The sequence below is a fragment of the Mastigoproctus giganteus genome, chromosome 1, assembly GCF_048544385.1.
Source record: "Mastigoproctus giganteus isolate SK-2022 chromosome 1, ASM4854438v1, whole genome shotgun sequence".
In the NCBI taxonomy this organism is placed as follows: domain Eukaryota; kingdom Metazoa; phylum Arthropoda; class Arachnida; order Uropygi; family Thelyphonidae; genus Mastigoproctus; species Mastigoproctus giganteus.
In genome coordinates, this window is record NC_143575.1 from 215,610,789 (window position 1) to 215,629,650 (window position 18,862).

General features: G+C 38.5%; 1 protein-coding gene across 1 annotated transcript in view; it reads left to right on the plus strand.

The window, feature by feature from the left end:
- Window positions 1–18,862, plus strand: part of LOC150091517 (uncharacterized) — a 205,968-nt gene that overhangs the window by 8,719 nt on the left and 178,387 nt on the right. The window contains exon 2 of the mRNA XM_090368744.1: window positions 8,291–8,540. Coding sequence (XP_090224870.1) covers window positions 8,291–8,540 — 250 coding nt within the window. The remainder of the gene's footprint in view (window positions 1–8,290; window positions 8,541–18,862) is intronic.

The following is an 18,862-nucleotide window of genomic DNA, read 5'->3' on the forward strand; positions in this document are numbered from 1 at the left end:
CCCCTCAAGTTCTTATTCTGAGCAAGAGGAAGAATCCCATCAACATTCAGCTTGCTCATCTCATTCAAGGCCTTATACACCTCAATCAGATCACCTTGCAGGTGCCTACTCTCCAGGCACTGCAATTTGCAGAACTGAAGCCTTTCTTGGTAAGAGCACCTCTTTGTTCCCCCTCACCAATCTTGTTGCCCTTCTTTGTACTCGTTCTAGCAACTCTACATCCGTCATAAAATGAGGCCTCCAGACCTGTACACTGTACTCTAGGTGTGGCCTTAACATTGCCTTGTATAACGGGATAATCACCTTCCTGTCCCTGCTAGCAAAATTCCTATATATTACTGTTTTAGAATTACTTAAGAGCAAATGCAGGTACATATATACTTGCTTTTGCACTTAATGCCAGGAGTATAGTAAACAAAAATTTGAATATTGCTTAAGTCATAAACCATTCATGAAGATATTGTTGGAATATCAGAAACATAGTGCCACTCAGACCTAAGGGATACAAAATTTGAATATGGTGAAAACGGTGTGGACACATAGACAGGACAGAAGTGGTGGGGGATGCTTACAGTTAAGAAATGTACAGGATCCAAGGTGGTGCACCCAGATGATTTGTGTAACCAGTGCATTGTTGAGACAGTTTGGTGTGATAAACACTGGGAAAACAAAAAAGAATAGAACTATGTTCTAGGCTAAATGACTATGATGAGTATAACAAACAATTGTATAGACAAATAGAATGGACCAGCAAATCAGAATATCTTATAATGGGGGATTTTAACTTTCCAGATATTGACTAGAATTTGCTCACAAATTCTAGTCAATATCTGGAAAGTTAAAATCCCTCACAAAGTAGCAAAACTTTTTTTATGGAGTTACTGGATGACTGTTTTCTGCACCAGTATGTTATAGAGGCAGTGACAGAAAGAAATCCCCATGATCTTATTATCAATAGCATGATCAATATCATTAGCATCAGTTGAGGCATTTGATGAAAGAAAGGAAGCTTATACAGCATCAGCGAAAAAAAAAAAAAATCCTTTCCATTTCCCCATCTGGTCACTCCAAATGTTTGTCTAGTTCAACCTTAAATTTATTTAAGCCATCAACTTCCACAACAACAGATGAAAGTCTGTTCCACCAATCAACTACCCACTAGCTAAAGCCAAACTCCTGCACATCTGTTCTACAACAGTTTTTCCTCAATCTGAATCTATGCCCCCTCAGGTTCTTAATCTGAGCAGGCAGAAGTATCCTGTCAGCATTGAGCCTGCTCAAACCATTCAAGACCTTATACACCCCAATCAGATCACCTTGCAGGTGCCTACTCTCTATATGCTGCAACTTTTAGAACTTAAGCCTTTCTTTATAAGCACACCCCTTTGTTCCTCTCACCAATCTTGTTGCCCTTCTCTGTACTCATTCTAGCAACTCTGCATTCTTCCTAAAATGAGACCTCCAGACCTGTACGCAGTACTCAAGGTGTGACCTGACCATTGCCTTATACAAGGGGATAATCACCTCCTTAACTCTGCTAGCAACATTCCTATATATCATTGACAAGACCCCATGAGCTAAACTTGATGCCTTTTTGCACTGCTCAGAAAACTTCATATCTGATTGCACAATTACTCTCAGTTCTTTTTTCATTGTCCACTATCCTGAGTGTAGTAAACACAGTTGGTATGTTACTGTAGGGTTACTGCTACCCATATGCAGCACTTTGCATATGTCAATGTTAAACTTGAGTTGCCATCCCTCAGTTCATCTGCTCAACTTTTCTAGATCCTGTTGCAGTAGCATACTGTCTTTACTGTCATTGACAACCCTGCCAATCTTTGTATCATCTGCAAACTTGGACATTAAGCCTAATATACCTTCATCGATATCATTGATAAATACACAAAACAACAATGGACCCAGCACCGAACCCTGGGGGACTCCACTAATAACATTAGTCCATGTAGATCAGTGCCCATTTATTACCACTCTCTGCGATGTCCCACTCAACCATCCATTTATTCATTGCAGCAACTTGCCCTTAATGCCAACTGCTCCAATTTGTACAGCAGTCTTCCATGTGCAACAGTATCAAAAGCTTTCCTGAAATCCAAGTATATGATATAAAAATTATTTTTTGCATCCAGTTTCTTGGTGACCACATCGTAGTATCCAATCACATTGGTCAGACAAGACTTCCCCTTAACAAACCCATACTGTATCTGAACTATTATTGCAGCCTTGTCTAGGTGATCCTGTATCACCTCTTTAAATAGTGACTCCATTATTTTCCCCGAATCAGAAATTAAACTAACAGGTCTATAATTATTTGTGTCACCCTTTTCACCCCCTTTGTGAATTGAGGTCACATTGGCACAACTACAGTCTATGGGCACCTCCACTCAGTCCAAGGAAGCTCTCATAATTATGGCTAAGGGTTTGCTTACTTTCCTTGCTGCCTCCTTCAATATAACTGGATAGATTCCATCTGCCCCAGGTGCCTTTTTTATGTTTAGCTTCAACAGATTCTCCTCCACTGGGCTCTCAGTTAATCCAAAATCACTTAACTCCCTGTTAGAGTTTGATAAACTTCTGTTCCCCCCTTCCTTACAGAATTCCTCATGTTTGAATTTAGATGTAAAATACTTATTCAGTTTATCAGCTACTTGTGCAGGATCATCAATAGTTGAACCATCTACATTAAGTGGACCAATCCGATTCATCCCCTCCCTTCTAGAGTTTACATAAGTAAAGAATGCTTTGCTGTTTTTCTTTGTGTCCTTTGCCAAAGATTTCTTGTAATCTGCCTTTGCCTGCCTAACCTCCTTTGTGATTTGATTACAGACTAGCTTATATCTGCTGTAGGCTTCTGTGTCACCTGATAATTTATATTCATCCCACGCATTTTTTTTTCTCTGCCATGAGCCTCATTAATTCATCTGGCATCCATTTAGGCCTGAATCTTGAACAGTATTTCTTAGTTGGTATGAAAAGCCTAGTAGCCTCCAAGATCCCTGAAGGCGTCCCATTTAGATTCACCGTTGGTAACATCATCAGTTGATCCCACTGTATAGAATTTAAAAACTGTCTGAGAACACTGTAGTCACCTTTAAGAAAACAAAAACCCTTCCCTTTACCCTTGATGGTAGTTAACTCTTTAAGTAAATCCCACTTCAGCACACTGTGATACTGCCATCTAGTGGTTCCTTTATCTGCAAATCCTTAATGCACGAAGAATCACTACCGATAACCAGATCAAGAGTATTACTCCCTCTAGTTGCCTCCCGAACATGCTGCTGTAGAAAACAATCCTCCAATAAATCCACAAAAGTCTTGCTAGCATGCGAGTGACAAATCCACAAGTTTCAATCAATATCTGGAAAGTTAAAATCCTCCAATACAAGATCATGATCAGTATCAATTGCATGATTATCAATACCATGATCTTATTATCAATAACATATTATCAAACTTCCACACATCTATTCTACAACTGTCTTTCCTCAATTCAAATTGAAGAAAGAGAGTTAGCATTAGTAGAGGCATTTGATGCATGAAAGCAAGCTTATGCAGCATCAGCCAAAAAAAATAAAAAATAAAAAAGTAGAGGCATTTGATGCATTGGTCAGGCAAAATTGGTCAGGCAAAATCCAATCAAATTGGTCAGGTAAGACTTCCCCTTAATAAAACCATGCTGTGTCCGAGCTATAACTGAAGTCCTGTCTAGATGATCCTGCAGTGCTTCTTTAACCAGTGCCTCCATTAATTTTCCAGGAACAGAAGTTAAACTCACAGGTCTATAATTACTTGTGTCAGCCTTTGATCCTCCTTTGTGAATTGGGGTCACATTTGCACATCTCCTTGGACTCAGGGGAGGTACCCATGGACCCACGGAAGCTCTCATAATTATGGCTAAGGGTTTGCTTACTTTCTTTGCTGCCTCCTTTAATATAACTGGATAGATCCCATCCACCCCAGGTGCCTTTCTTGTGTTTATCTTCAACAATTTCTCCTTCACTTTACTCTCAGTTATTACAAGATTCTCTAGATTACTGCCAGAGTTGAATACATCTCTGGCATTCCCCTCGCTGAATAACTCCTCATGTGTGAATGTCAATGCAAAATATTCATTTAGTTTGTTAGCTACTTGAGCAGGATCATCAACAGTTGACCGATCGATATCAAGTGGACCAATCTGATTCATCCCCTTCCTTCTAGAGTTTACATAAGTAAAGAACTCTTTGCTGTTTTTCTTTGCTTCCCTTGCCAAAGATTTCTCGTAATCTGCCTTCGCCTGCCTAATCTCCTTTGTAATTTGGTTACAGATCAACTTGTATCTATCATAGGCTTCTGTGTCATGTGTTAATTTGTATGTATCCCATGCATTTTTCTTCTCTGCCATATGTCTCATTAGTTCATCTGACATCCATTTAGGCTTAAACCTTGAACAATATTTCTTAGTTGGTATGTAAAGCCTAGTAGCTTCCAGAGTAGCTACTAGCTTCCTAGTAGCTTTTAGTAGAGTTTTAGAGAAAATGTGCATAAATTTGCCTTTAGCTAGTGTTGATTGTTTGAACAAACTTCCATCTGTCATGGAAGCTTTAGGTTGATTGTTTGAACAAACTTCCATCTGTCATGGAAGTTGATAGCATAAATAAATTCAAGGAAGAACTGGACAGACTTTTGGAGCGAATTGGGGAGTTTTTTTTGGATGATGCTGCATAAGCTTGCTTTCTTGCATCATATGCCTCTACTGATGCTAATAGTGGATATCAATACTTTCCAGATAAAAGAACTAGTGGGTGGCAGTGATCATTATATATTGATGTTGGATTTACTTAATGATATTCTACTGTCAAGGGTAAAGGGAAAAGGTTTTCAAATGGTTTTTCATGCATTACTATGTCTAGATGAGTCACCAAACATATTGGAATACCACAATTTCAAGATACAAAGCCAGTCAATTAACTTTTTTTTATTGTGCTTTGTATGCTTCTAAAATCAGTTTTCAAATATTCTTGCATTTAACTCTTTCAGTGGTGCCTCCGTAGCCAGGTGGGCAGGAGCAGCAGTGCGTAGCACACACTTCTTGATTAGACCGGGGTTCGAGCCCATGCCCACCAAATACGGAGGATGCGGAAAGGTCAGGGAATGACCACCGCATATCCCCGGAGCAATATGGCCTTAGTTGCTAATGCTCCTAAAAACCAAATAATAACCATAACCCTTTCAGTAGAGAATTTTTTTGCATGTGGGGAATTCTCCTGTAGTGAATAAGTATACGAAGTTAAGGGGGAGCTGAATGATTTTGTGATTACTGAGAAGAAATTGTTGAAGCTAAAATAAATAAGGCACCTGGGACTGATTGAATCTATGCAATCATAGTAAAAGAAGCAGCAAAAGAGATAAACAAACCTTTGGCAATAATTATGAGAGTATCCTTGGTTTCAGGAGAGTTTCATGTAGATGTGTGATTGTCTTTCTTATATACAAAGGAAATCAAAGGGTGAAGTGAATAATTATAGGCCTGTAAGGTTGACTTCTCTTCCAGGGAAAATAATGGCATTTGTAGTTAAAGAAGTATTGCAGGGTCATGTTGATGAAAATGCAGTTATACACAAATCACAGCATCGATTTGTTAAGGAAAGATCTTGTCTGAACAAACTTATTAGCTACCGTGATGCAGTAACTAAGAAACTGAATGCAAAAAATAATTTTGACATTATATAATTAGATTTCAGTAAAGCTTTTAACACTTCCACATGAACGACTGCTGTACATATTGGAGTGATGCAATATTGCCTGAGCAGCCCTTGCGCCAAAAATAACAATAATAACATATTGGAGCATTACTAGAGGCATATGATATATGCCAGACATATAGCACACTTATATAGCATCAGCCAAAAAAAAAAAAAAAAAAAAAACTTCCCATTTCACCCATCCATTCACTCCAAATGTTTGTCTAGTTCTTCCTTAAATTTATTTAAGCTGTCAACTTTACAACGACACATGGAAGTTTTTTCCAGCAATCAACCACTCGCTGTCTAAAGGCAAATTTCTATGCATCATCTGTTCTGCAACTGTCTTTTCTCAATTTGAATTTATGCCCCCTCAGGTGTGTAATCTGAGCAACAGGAAGAATCCCATCAGCATTGAGCTTGCTCAATGCTGACGGGATTATAAGAGGACCCTTTCTTTCCTCTCACCAATCTCATTTCTTCTCTGTACTTGTTCCAACAGTTCCACAGCCTTCCTAAATGAGGCCTCCATACCTGTATGCAGTACTCAAGTTGTGGCCTGACCATTGCCTTACACAAAGGGATAATCACCTTCTTATACCTGATAGCAAAATTACTGTACATCATTAGCGAGATCCCATTAGCTGTTCTGGCAGCCTGCCTGCATTGCTCAGAAAACATCTTATCTGACTGCACAATAAACCCGAGGTCTTTTTCATTCTCCACTACTCAGAGTGTAGTACCTCTGGGGTTATTGCTACCCATATGCAGTACTTTGCATTTGTCAATGTTAAACTTTTCTAGATCCTGTTGCAGTAGTGTACTGCCAATACTCTCATTAACAGCCCTGCCAATCTTTTGTATCGTCTGCAAACTTAGACATCAAGCCTGATATACCTTCATCAATATCATTGATAAATACAGAAAACAATAATGTTTTGCATTGTTGCACTGGGTCAAGTTACTGCTAAGGATAAAGGGATGGTTGAGTGGCAGAAGAGAGAATGATTATAAATGGGCAGTGCTCTTCTTGGAATAATATTATTAGAGGGGTTCCCCAGGGTTCAGTGCTGGGGCCATTGTTGTTTTCGATATTTTTTAATGATGTTGATCAAGACATATCAAGTTTATTGTCTAAGTTTGCAGATGAGCCAAAAGTTGTGTTGTTGGTTAATGACAGGAATCAAGGTATACTACTGCAATAAGACCTAGAAAAAATGGGTAGATTGTCTGAGTAGTGGAAATTAAAGTTTGAAATTGATAAATGTAAGAAATTTCATATGGGTAATAGTAACACCAGAATAACATACCAATTGGTTGGTGCCACACTCAAGGTCATGGAGAATGAGAGAGACAAGGGTAATTGTACAGTCCGATATAGTTTTCTGAGCAGTAATAGCTTTTGGGGTTCTGTAAATGATATAAATAGTGTTTCTCAAACTGTGTTGTGAGGACACCTGGGTGTCTGTAAAGATTTATCAGGGATCTACAAGTTATGTCTGAATATTTTGTTATCAAATGCTTGTTGACTATAGCTTTTCCACAATAGTTCATGGCATCTACATTTTGTGGAAACATGTAGAGATTTGTTTGGGGTTGGTTGCAGCTCCAGACTCAGATTCTTTACGGGTCTGATGGTGAGATGAGGTAATCAGCCATCTCAGCACATATTAACCCCCATCCTTTGCCATTTTATATGGTGAATGACAGAAGCATGGGCATTTCTTGGGCTTGTGTTATCTTTGGACTTTCATTTCTTCCACAGAACATTGTCAGTCATTGACTTTGGAATCTGTAATTCATGCGCAGATATTATGCCCCATGACCTCCAACTCGCATTCCCCACTCAAAGCCTGTTAGTTGTTTCTATGTGCTTGTCATTCAGGAAGTGAGAAGCACACTTGTTTAAAATGAATTCTGCCTAACGGTCACTTTTATATGTGCCAGAATATTTGCATATTTTGTAATCATATAATTTCCAATCAGTGGGGTATCCCATGACTTTTTTTTTATTAGAACAGCATAGATAAGTTGAAGTATGTATGAAAAGAGAGGGAGAGGGGAAAAAATCTCAGATTTCTGTTTTTTTTCAATTTTAATGAAATTTGTTTTCTTTATGTAAAGCTTTCTAAAAGAACTAAATATAAAGTTTCATGAAAATCTGTTCACCAAGAATAGATTGTTACATGGAGATAGATGACCTTGGTGAAGATAATAGATGCTTTACAAACTTGCAAATCCATCTAAAAAAGATCAAAGTAATAGAAAGATATATTTTGATGACTTTATTAAATAACTATATTAAAATTTCCAATAAAAAAGTAAATTTGCTAGTTCAGAGGCAAGGTATGTTTAGAGCCATTTGCAATGTTGATCCAGTTCTGTCCAAAATGGCAAATGATAATAACTTCTTTTCCTTCATTTGATTTGAGGACTTTGGGTTTATTCTGATTTATTGTTGATATTAATAACAGATGTTCTCAACAGTTTAGTAAAAATTAATCAGTGCAAAATGCTCAATCAAGCCATTATTTTATATCTTACAGAGATAAAAAGCAAAGTAAATACAATGGATCTGAAGGAGAAATATTATTTGGTATCCATCCAGTTTTATTGGCAATACAGCAGAAACGAAGAAAACTGTATACTTTATACATAAAAAAATCGCTCTCTAATGAAGAAAATGACGATGAATTAAGACAGCAAATTCTGAAACTTGCAGCAGAAAGTAGAATTCCATTACAGAGAGTTGATAAAAAGAAATTGAACAGCCTGGCAGCTGGACATGTACATCAGGTAATTTTTGTTTATAATTTACATTTGAATAATGCTGGTCAACAGCTAAAATGTTTTGGTAATAAAATTAGTCAATTTTAACCAATATTAATGTGCTAAATACAAATATGACAATTAAAATGGATTATTAATGCTAGTTTTGATGATACTATACAAAGTGTCTCAAAAATATTGGTACAAATGTTTAGGAGAGGTAGGTAACATCTAAAGGAATGTGAATCACATAGGAACCCATAACCGGAAACGTCACGGGAAAGTAGTAGCAGAGGCACAAGAAGCAGAAATGACACAAGACAGTAATTAGTGGCAAACATTTATTTGACATAATATGAACAATGGAGTACGAGATGGATGCATTTTATGATGTTACAACAGATGCTCGAAGGTTCCACCATGAGATGCGATGCATGCGTGACACTGACGCAGCATGGATTGGCAGACACGGTCGAACACGCCGGGAGTTTCTTTGACAGTAGCAGCAGTGCAGACAAGTCACCATGAGATCTATTTCCGTTTCCACAGGTAATTCATACACGATAGATTTGAGGACTTCCCCCCCCCCACAGAAAGAAACCAAGGCTCAATAAATCAGTTGAGCATGGGGGCAGGTAACGGGTCCACCACGGCCAATCCATCGATGCCCAAAACGCCTGTTCAAATGGTCACGAACACACTTTCCATAATGGGCAGGTGCCCTGTCATGTTGAAACCAAATGTTGCATCTCACATTTTCTGGAACATTGTCAAGTAACCCTGGTAGAACTTGTTCAAGAAAGATCCAATATATAGCGGAGTTCATGCGGGATGGTAATAGGTATGGGCCGACTAAGCAGTCACCGACCATACCTGCCCAACACATTTATTGTGAAGCGATGTTGTGCCGCATGGGGACACACACTGTGTGGGCCCTCTGCTAATCCATACACTAGGTGTATGTCTGCCAGCTCACAGTTCGTATATCGATGCATGCTCTTCATGTGGCAACTACTGCTTGAATGAGTAAACCAGAAATTTTCCCTCTCGCAAACTGATGAACAGCGCCGTGTACCGACTTACGGTGATGTTTCCGGTTATGGGGTCCTATGCGATTTACATGCCTTTAGATCAGGGGTGGGCAACTTTTTTCGTCAGCGGGCCGAATGAAATTTTCGTATCATGATGCGGGCCGGAATAGATTGAACGATTTAATAAAAAAAATCAGAACCTAAAAAATGTTATATTACTTGAATTACCAAATTATTAATGTATTTTTAAAAAAAATATCTGAATGTCCAATTATCATTGAAAATGCGGCATTCAGCATCATTTTTTCTTTTTTTTTTAATTGGCTCATTTTATGGGCTATAAATTATATTAAATTAAAAATTGTAATAATTAGAAAAGGCATAAAATATCTCGCACCAATATTATTTTTTTCAATAAGAAGTCAAACCCAAAGGAACTTCGTTCGATCGATGCTACAATAATAATTAGGAAATAACTGTTTGACGCTGCGTAGAATCACTTGGTTGCGATTCCCAATTGAAATGAATTAAGCCGAACGTTTACGGCGAGTGTAGTCAGGTATGGATTTTCTATATTTATGCATTTACCGAGGGGGCCGGATTCAACATCGTCGCAGGCCAGATGTGGCCCGCGGGCCGGCTGTTGCCCACCCCTGCTTTAGATGTTACCTACCTCCCCTAAACGTTTGTACCAATATTTTTGAGACACCCTGTATATATGTCACTTTCATCATGTGCTGCAGTCACACTGCAGCCCAATGGCTGCAGAGTGTGACTGCAGATATTGGACATCACGCTACTTTCCTGTCTAGACGTGTCATTCAGTCTGGGACAGGTATTGCCTGTGCTATACTTGTTGTTTTCAACTGAGCAAACACTTAAATCTTGCTACCATCCTTCCTCAACTTGAATTTATGCTCCCTCACGTGTATAGTCTCAGAAAGTGGAACAATATTTAACATTCAGCTTCCTCAATCCATTCAAGGCTTAAAACACCTCAATCAGATCTCCCAGCAGGTGCCTAGTCTCAAGACTTTGCAATTTGCAGAACTAAAGCTACTAGACTTTTCATCCCAATTAAGAAATACTGTTCGAAGTTTAGGCCTAAACGGATGTGAAATAAACTAATGAGACTCGTGGAAGAGAAGAAAAATGCATGGGATGCATATATATTATCAGGCAACACAGAGGCCTCTGGTAGATATAAGTGAGTCTGTAATCAAGTCACAAAGGAGGTTAGGCAAGCAAAGGCAGATTACTAGAAATCTTTGGCAAAGGATGCTAAGAAAAACAGTAAGGACTTCTTTACTTATATAAACTCTAGAAGGAAAAGGATGAATCAGATTGGTCCATTTGATGTCGATAGTTTAACTGCTGATAATCTGATTGAATATTTTGCATCTACATTCACACATGAGTAATTCTGTAGGGAAGTGGAGGACAGAAGCTTATTAAACTCTAATTGGGAGCTTAATGATTTTGTAATAACTGAGAGCAAATTGAAGGAGAAATTGTTGAAGTTAAACATAAGAAAGGCACCTGGGGTGGATGAGATCTATTTAGTTATATTAAGGAAGGTGGGAATGGAAGTAAGCCAATACTTAGCCATAATTATGAGAACATCCTTGGACTCAGGAGAAGTCCCCACGGACTGGAGATGTGCTCTGTACTTACTCAAGCAACTCTACATCCTTCCTAAAATGAGGCCTCCAGACCTGTAGGCAGTACTGATGCTATACAGTATAGGTGTGGCCAGATCACTGCCTTTACAAAGGGATAATCACCTCCTTTTCCCTACTAGCAAAATTCTTGTATATCATTTACAAGACTCATGAGCTGCTCTGGCAGCCTGCCTGCCCTACTCAGAAACCTTCATATCTGACTGCACAATTACCTCCAGGTCTTCTTCATTCCCCACTACCCTAAGTGTAGTACCACACGGTTGGTACGTTTCTCAGGGGTTAGTACTACCCATATGCAGTACTTTGCATTTGTCAATGTTAAACTTTAGTTGCCACTTCTCAGCCCATCTGCCCAACTTTTCTAGATTTCTTCAGTAGTACACTGCCATTACAACCCTGCCAACCTTTGTATCATCTGCATACTTAGACATTAAGCCTGATATACCTTCAGCAATGTCACTGATAAATATATATAACAACAGTGGGCCCAACACTGAACCCTGAGGGATCCACTATTAACATTAGTCCATGAAGAGCAGCGTCCATTGATTACCACTCTTTGTCGTCTCTCATTCAACTACCCTTTTATCTATTGTAGCAACTTGTCTTTAATACCATACTGATTAAATTTGTATAGTAGTCTTCCATGCACAACAGTATCAAAAGCTTTACTGAAATCCAAGTATATGATATCAAAATTATTTTTTCCATCCAGTTCCTTTGTAACCACATCATAGTATCCAATCAAATTGTCAAACAAGACTTTTCCTTAACAACCCCATGCTGTGTCTGAATTATTACTGCAGTCTTGTCTAGATGATGCTGCAATAGTTCTTTAATCAATGACTCTATTATTTTCCTCTGAACACAAGTTAAACTAACAGGTCTGTAATTACCTGTGTCAACCTTTGATCCTCCTTTGCGAATTGGGAATACATCTGCACATCTCCAATCCTTAAGTTCTTAATGGTTTAATTAAGTTCTGTAAATTGCAGCATCTGGAGACTAGGCACCTGCAAGGTAGTCTGATTGAGGTGTATAAGGCCTTGAATGAGTTGAGTAGGCTCAGTTCTAATGGGATCCTTCCTCTTGCTCAGATTACGAACCTGAGGGGCCATAAATTCAAATTGAGGAAAGACAGTTGTAGAACAGATGTGCAGAAATTTGCCTTTAGCCAGCGGGTAGTTGATTGCTGGAACAAAACTTCCATCTTTCATTGTGGAAGTTGAAACTTAAATAAATTCAAGGAGGAACTGGACAAACTTTTAGAGAGAATGGATGTGTGAAATGGGGATTTTTTTACTGATACTACATAAGCTTGCTTTCTTGCATCATATGCCCCTACTACTACTACTACTTTCGTCTAGGGTGCCTCCGTAGCCAGGTGGGAAGGAGCAGCAGTGCAGAAGGAGCACACGCTTCTTGATTAGACCGGGGTTCGAGCCCGTCACCACCAAATACGGAGGATGCGGAAAGGTCAGGGAATGACCACCACATATCCCGGAGCAATATGGTCTTAGTTGCTAATGCTCCTAAAACCCAAATAACAAACAAACAACTTTCGTCTAGTTTCCCTGCCCTGCTCTCGTTCCAGCAGCTCTACATTCTTCTAAAGTGAGGCCTCCAGACCTGTTTACAGTACTCAAGATGCAGCCTAACCATTTCTTTATACAAAGATATAATCACCTCCTTATCTCTGCTAGCAAAGTTTCTGTATATCATTGAGAAAACTCTCTGAGCTGCCCTGGCAGCATGTTGGCAGTGCTCATAGAATTTCATGTCTATCTACACAATTACCCTCAGGTCTTTTTCATTCTCCACTACCCAGAGTGTAGTACCTCACAGTTGATATGTTATTCTGAGATTACTGCTACCCATATGCAGTACCTTGCATTTGTCAATGTTAAACTTCAGACTTCCATTTCTCAGCCAATTGACCCAATTTTCTTGGATCTTTTGTTGCTGTAGCTCACCCTGATAACTGTCGTTAACCCCCCCTGCCAACCTTTGTATCATCTGCAAACTTAGATATTATGCCTGATTACTGTCATTACTATTCATTACTATCATTGAAAAATATTAAAAACAGCAATGGGGCAAGCACTGAAACCTGAAAAACTCCACTAATAACTTTAGTCCATGAAGAGCAGTGCCCATTTATAACCACTCTTTGTCTTCTTCCACTGAACTAGCACTTTATCCATTGCAGTAAATTGCCCTTAATGCTACATTGTTCCAGGTTGTACAGCAGTCTTTTATGTGCAACAGTATCAAAAACCTTCCTGAAATCCAAGTATATGATGCCAACATATACAGTCATCTCTCGATTTGCATGGATTTTTATTGCCGGTCAGGTATTTACTAACAAAATTTTAGATTGCTTGGCGAGGTTTACTACCTTTGCAATTTTTGTTTACGAAGCTTCAAAAATAGGAATGAAGAGCAGATTTTGAAAATTTATTTATGTTTTTTACATGATTAAAGAGTTCATTGAAGGATAAACACATTTCATCATAATAACATATTATCCCACAGAATTCCATTATTAGCGGAAGTGCAATAAGATTGAGTTTATTACCTGTTAAAATAGATTGCACTAACAGAAAAGCCCAATAAACTGGAAAGTGCAAATTGTTTTTATTGTTTTATGGTCGTGACTTCCGAAATGTGCTTTAGAAAAATATCATAAAGACTTTCAAAACTGATTCGTATAACCAAACATAGCAATAAATGGTGGTTGTTTGTCTGGTTATTTTTGAAATAACTTCCTGATTCTGGAACCCCCTTCATCAGTTATCCTACATTAGCTGTTCAGACAATCTTTTTCTGGTTCGTGCAGTGTTTTAATCGGTAAGCATTGCTTTTGCTGATTTAATATTCCTTGTCTATATAATGTGTTTAATTAGTGCCTGAAATGAAGAAAGCTACAACAAAAAAAAAAAAAATTATTTTAAATTTAGAGGAAAAATTAAAAATCTTTAAGGAGTTCAAAAATGGCGAAAAGGTTGTGACATTGGCCAAAAAATACAGCATAAATGAATCTAGCATTTGATGAATTAGGGAAAATGCTGAGAAAATTAAAAGTTTAGTTATCTGTTCCACATCATTGGCTACAAAAAGAACTACAAAAGTGAGAAATCTGTTAATAGAGAAAACTGAAAAATTACTTTCTTTCTGGATAGAAGATCTTAATCAAAAAAGAATGCCTCTTAGTTCAGATATTATACTTGCCAGAGCTCTGCAAATTTTTAATCGCTTACAAGAAGAAGCCAGTCCAGTGCAGACATTTTTCAGACATCTTTAAGGGTTGGTTTGAAAATTTAAAAAAAAAGTGAAAGTCTTCACAATCTAAAATTAACAGGCGAATCAACCAGTGCAGATACAGAAGCTGCTTCTTTGTATCCGAATACTTTAAAGGATATTATTGCGACTGAGGATTATCTAGCAAGTCAAGTATTTAATACTGATGAGACTGACTTATTTTGGAAGCATATGCCAAACCGAACATTCATTTTAAAAGAAGAGAAAACTGCCCCAGGTTTCAAAGCTGCAAAAGATAGGTTTACACTTTTGTTATGTAACAATGCAGAGGGTGACTTTAAGTAAACCACTTCTAATTTATATGTCAGAAAATCCTTGTGATTTTCTGACATATACATATACAGTCATCTCTCGATTTTAAAAATATGGATTAACAAAAAGCTCCTTACCAGTTCATTGGAAATTGAGCAAAAAAGCCTGGATGACAGCTAAAATCTTCGACGATTAGTTTTTAAATTGCTTTTGCGTTGAAACAAAAAAGACATTGCCTGAAGAAGAACATAGCATTCAAAATCTTGCTCATTCTTGATAATGCACCCAGTCATCCTGCACATTTGTTTGATCTGCACCCAAATGTGAAAGTTACCTTTCTTCTAGCGAATACAAGTTTGTTAATTCAGCTGATGGACCAAGGTGTTATAGTTTCCTTTAAACTTTATTATCTAAGAAGACCTTTTTTGGTAGAAACTACTGATGGAATAGGCAGTCTTTCAATTCGAGAATATTGGCGGAATTATAACATTCTTGATGCTGTAAAAAATATTGAGTTCGCATGGGGTGAAGTTAGCAGAGAGGGATTTGAAGAACTGGAACCAGCAGATATCACAGAAGCCCTTGAATCTCATAGAGAATAATTATCAGTGGACGATTTTATTTTGCAAGGTGAAGAAGAAGATGACAAAAATTATAAAAACGAAGAAGATGCAGACAAAAATTTGACCACGAAGAGACTAGCTGGGTTTTTAAGACTTGCAAATCAGCTTAGCCAAGAATCTCTGGATATGGATCCTAATTTAGAGAGGAGTTTAAATTTTTGCAGAACTTTATCATTAGCTTTAGTTCCTTATGAAGAAATTTATAGAAAAAAACAGCCAGCTTCTAAGCGAACAATTTTAACTAATTTTTTTCAAAAAGTGCCAGATACTGTTGCAAGTTTATCACAGGAAAACAGTGATGAAGAAGCAATGAATTTAGATTAAAAATCTAGAGGTAAGTATTAGCAAGATTAATTTTATGGACATGTTTGTATTTTTTTTTTTTTTTTCTTTTTAATTCTTTACACATTTTTTTTTGTGTACAGGTACGGAAGCTTCTCTTGGAGCCTCCGTAGCCAGGTGGGCAGGAGAAGCAGTGCGTAGCACATGCTTTTTGATTAGACCAGGGTTCGAGCCTGTGACCACCAAATACGGAGGATGCGGAAAGGTCAGGGAATGATCAACATATATCCCCGGAGCAATATGGCCTTAGTTGCTAATGTTCCTATAAATCAAATAACAAACGGAAGCCTCATAACATCATATAAACTACGTTTCACATTGCGCGGATTTGGACTGCATGGTGTTCTCCTGGAACGTAACCCCCTTGGAAATCGAGGGATGTACTTGGATTTCAAAATTATTTTTTGCATTCAGTTTCTTGGTCACTGCATCATAGTACAGTCAGTTCTGCTATAATGCACATTTGTGCCACGCGAATTTGCTCCAATGCGACTGATATATTAGGGAACAATGTGAGTGTAATGCAATTTTTGTGTTGGCTCATGTGCGATTTTGTCTGCGAGTAACACCAGGTGAATGCAAAATGGGGCACCAAGCTAAAGTTAGCAACTTGCACAGCAATACATACAAGTTTCAAAGCTTAAAAAAAATATCAAACTTCATATGTGTGAGAGCTATTTCCCATTTACTGTAGTTGTATTGGCCAGAGACTCACTGTTGTCATTCGCTGTATTCACAAGATAACAGGTGATATAGAAGGCCAACTCATGTTTGCAGGAGCTCACATTTTTCTGTTTGAACAGAAATTTTGTGAGACGTGATAGAGCACATTTCTGGAGGTCACTACCATAAAACAATAAAAACAATTTGCAGTTCCCAGTTTATTGGGCTTTTCTGTTAGTGCAATGTAATTATAAATGTGTAGTAAACTCGATCTTACTGCATTTGCAATAATACTGATAGCTGGAATTCTGTGGGTTTTTGCGTTATTATGGTGAAATATGTTTCCCCTTCCATGAAATCTTCAATCACATAAAAAAACCAAGATTGAGCACTTGTTGTACTGGGTAGTCTGCTTAGTGACTGGATATTTCGCAGAGAGTGTTTTTAAAAGTTAGGAGGCAAATGTTAAGACCATCTGTTTGGTCAATACAATCCTGATTGAACAGATAACCCTGAATGATAATGTGAATAGGATGAAAGTTGCTAAAAAATTTATCAAGATTGCTAGTGTATTGTGGACAGATGGGGCTCATTTTTGCCTTCAAGGTACTCTCAGTATCCGTGGCTGTTTCATTTGGGCAAAGGAGAGCCTGCATGCTTACATTGAAATTCTTCCCTATGATGAATTGCTAATTGAAAGGTCACTGACTTCACATGTATTATAAATTAAATGATTTGATTGTTATCCAGAGGTAGAAAAGAGGATTTCCTATACAGAAGGCACATTTCCATCAACTAAATAAAATTGTATTTCTCAACATTTCAGGTCCACTCTGGGATTCCATTCTCAAGACAAGTTGTGCTATAGGGTAGAGATGACTGGAGACAGATTGTAAACTGAAGAACATACCGTATTTCCCCATGTTTCGTATTTCCGGAAATACATACCGTATTTCCCCAAGCTAATGGAAGTGCTGTGGCACAGAGCAGAACTGAGGGGGGCAGTTGTCCTCTGACTCACAGCCTTATAAAATGCACTGTTTGCTTGATGTTTGCAGAGCAATCGGGTACGGGACATGATACTGCCATGGGGGATGCCTTTGTGTGTGCGCAATGCAAGGAGTGTATCGATATCAGGCAACAACTCAGCATTCTTGTGGGCCTATATGAGAGCTTGAAGGACAGGGTGGATGCCCTCGAAGAAACTAAATTGAGGGGCCCATCAAGCTCTCAGCTGCCCACATCAATGCCAGAGCTTGCACTTGGGCATCGCGTGGCACAGAGACAACCCCCAAGGCAGAATGCGCTGGTCACGAAGGAATTAGTAGTTGTTGGTGACTCTATTGTCAGGGGAAACGGGGAACATGCTTTGTAAAAAGGATAGGTGGAACAGGACCAGGGTATGTCTGCCAGGGGCAAAGGTTGATGACGTTGTAGAGCGAATATCATCTTTTAAGGGCACAAAAGGTGATATAGTTGTACACGTTGGCAATAATAATATTATATTAAGAGTAGGAGACCGGCAGAATTACTTAACAAGTACAGGTCACTGGTGAACAAACGCCGAGAATTAGGGTTGAATTTGAAAGTGTCTGCAATTCTGCCCAGACACAATAGGAGGGAGTATATGATGAGAGCCTTGTCGATCAATTCGGCCCTGGAAAGATTGTGCAAGGCTCAAGGGGTAGAATTTTTTTCAGCCTGGACTGTACTTGTTAACAGGAGAGATTGCTTCTACAGGGATGGGATACACTTAGCATTAGCATTAGTAGAGGCATATGATGCAAGAAAGCAAGCTTATTCAGCATCAGCCAAAAAAAAAAAAAAAAAAAAACCACACACCACTCCCATTTCACCCCTCCGTTCGTTCGAAATACCTGTCCAGTTGAGCTTTAAATTTGTTTAGGCTATCAACTTCAACAACAAGTGATGGAAGTCGGTTCCACCAACCAACCACCCGCTGGCCAAAGGCAAATTTCCACACATCTATCCGACATCCATCCTTCCTCAATTTGAATTTATGCCCTCTGAGGTGATTATTCTGAGCAAGATGAAGAATCCCATTGGCATTGAGCATGCTCAAACCATTCAAAGCCTTATACACCTCTATCAGATCACCTCGCCAGTGCCTAGTCTCCAGACTCTGTAATTTGCAAAACTTAAGCCTTTCTTCGTAAGAGCAACCCTTTGTTCCATTCACTAATCTTGTTGCCCTTCTCTGTACCCGTTCCAGCAGCTCAACATCCTTCTTGAAATGAGGCCTCCAGACCTGTATACAGTACTCAAGATGTGGCCTAACCATTGCCTTATACAAGGGAATAATCACCTCCTTATCCCTGCTAGAAAAATTCCTGTATATCATTGACAAGACGCCATGAGCTACTCTTGCAGCTCATCTGCACTGCTCAGAGAACTTCATATCTGCCTGCACAATT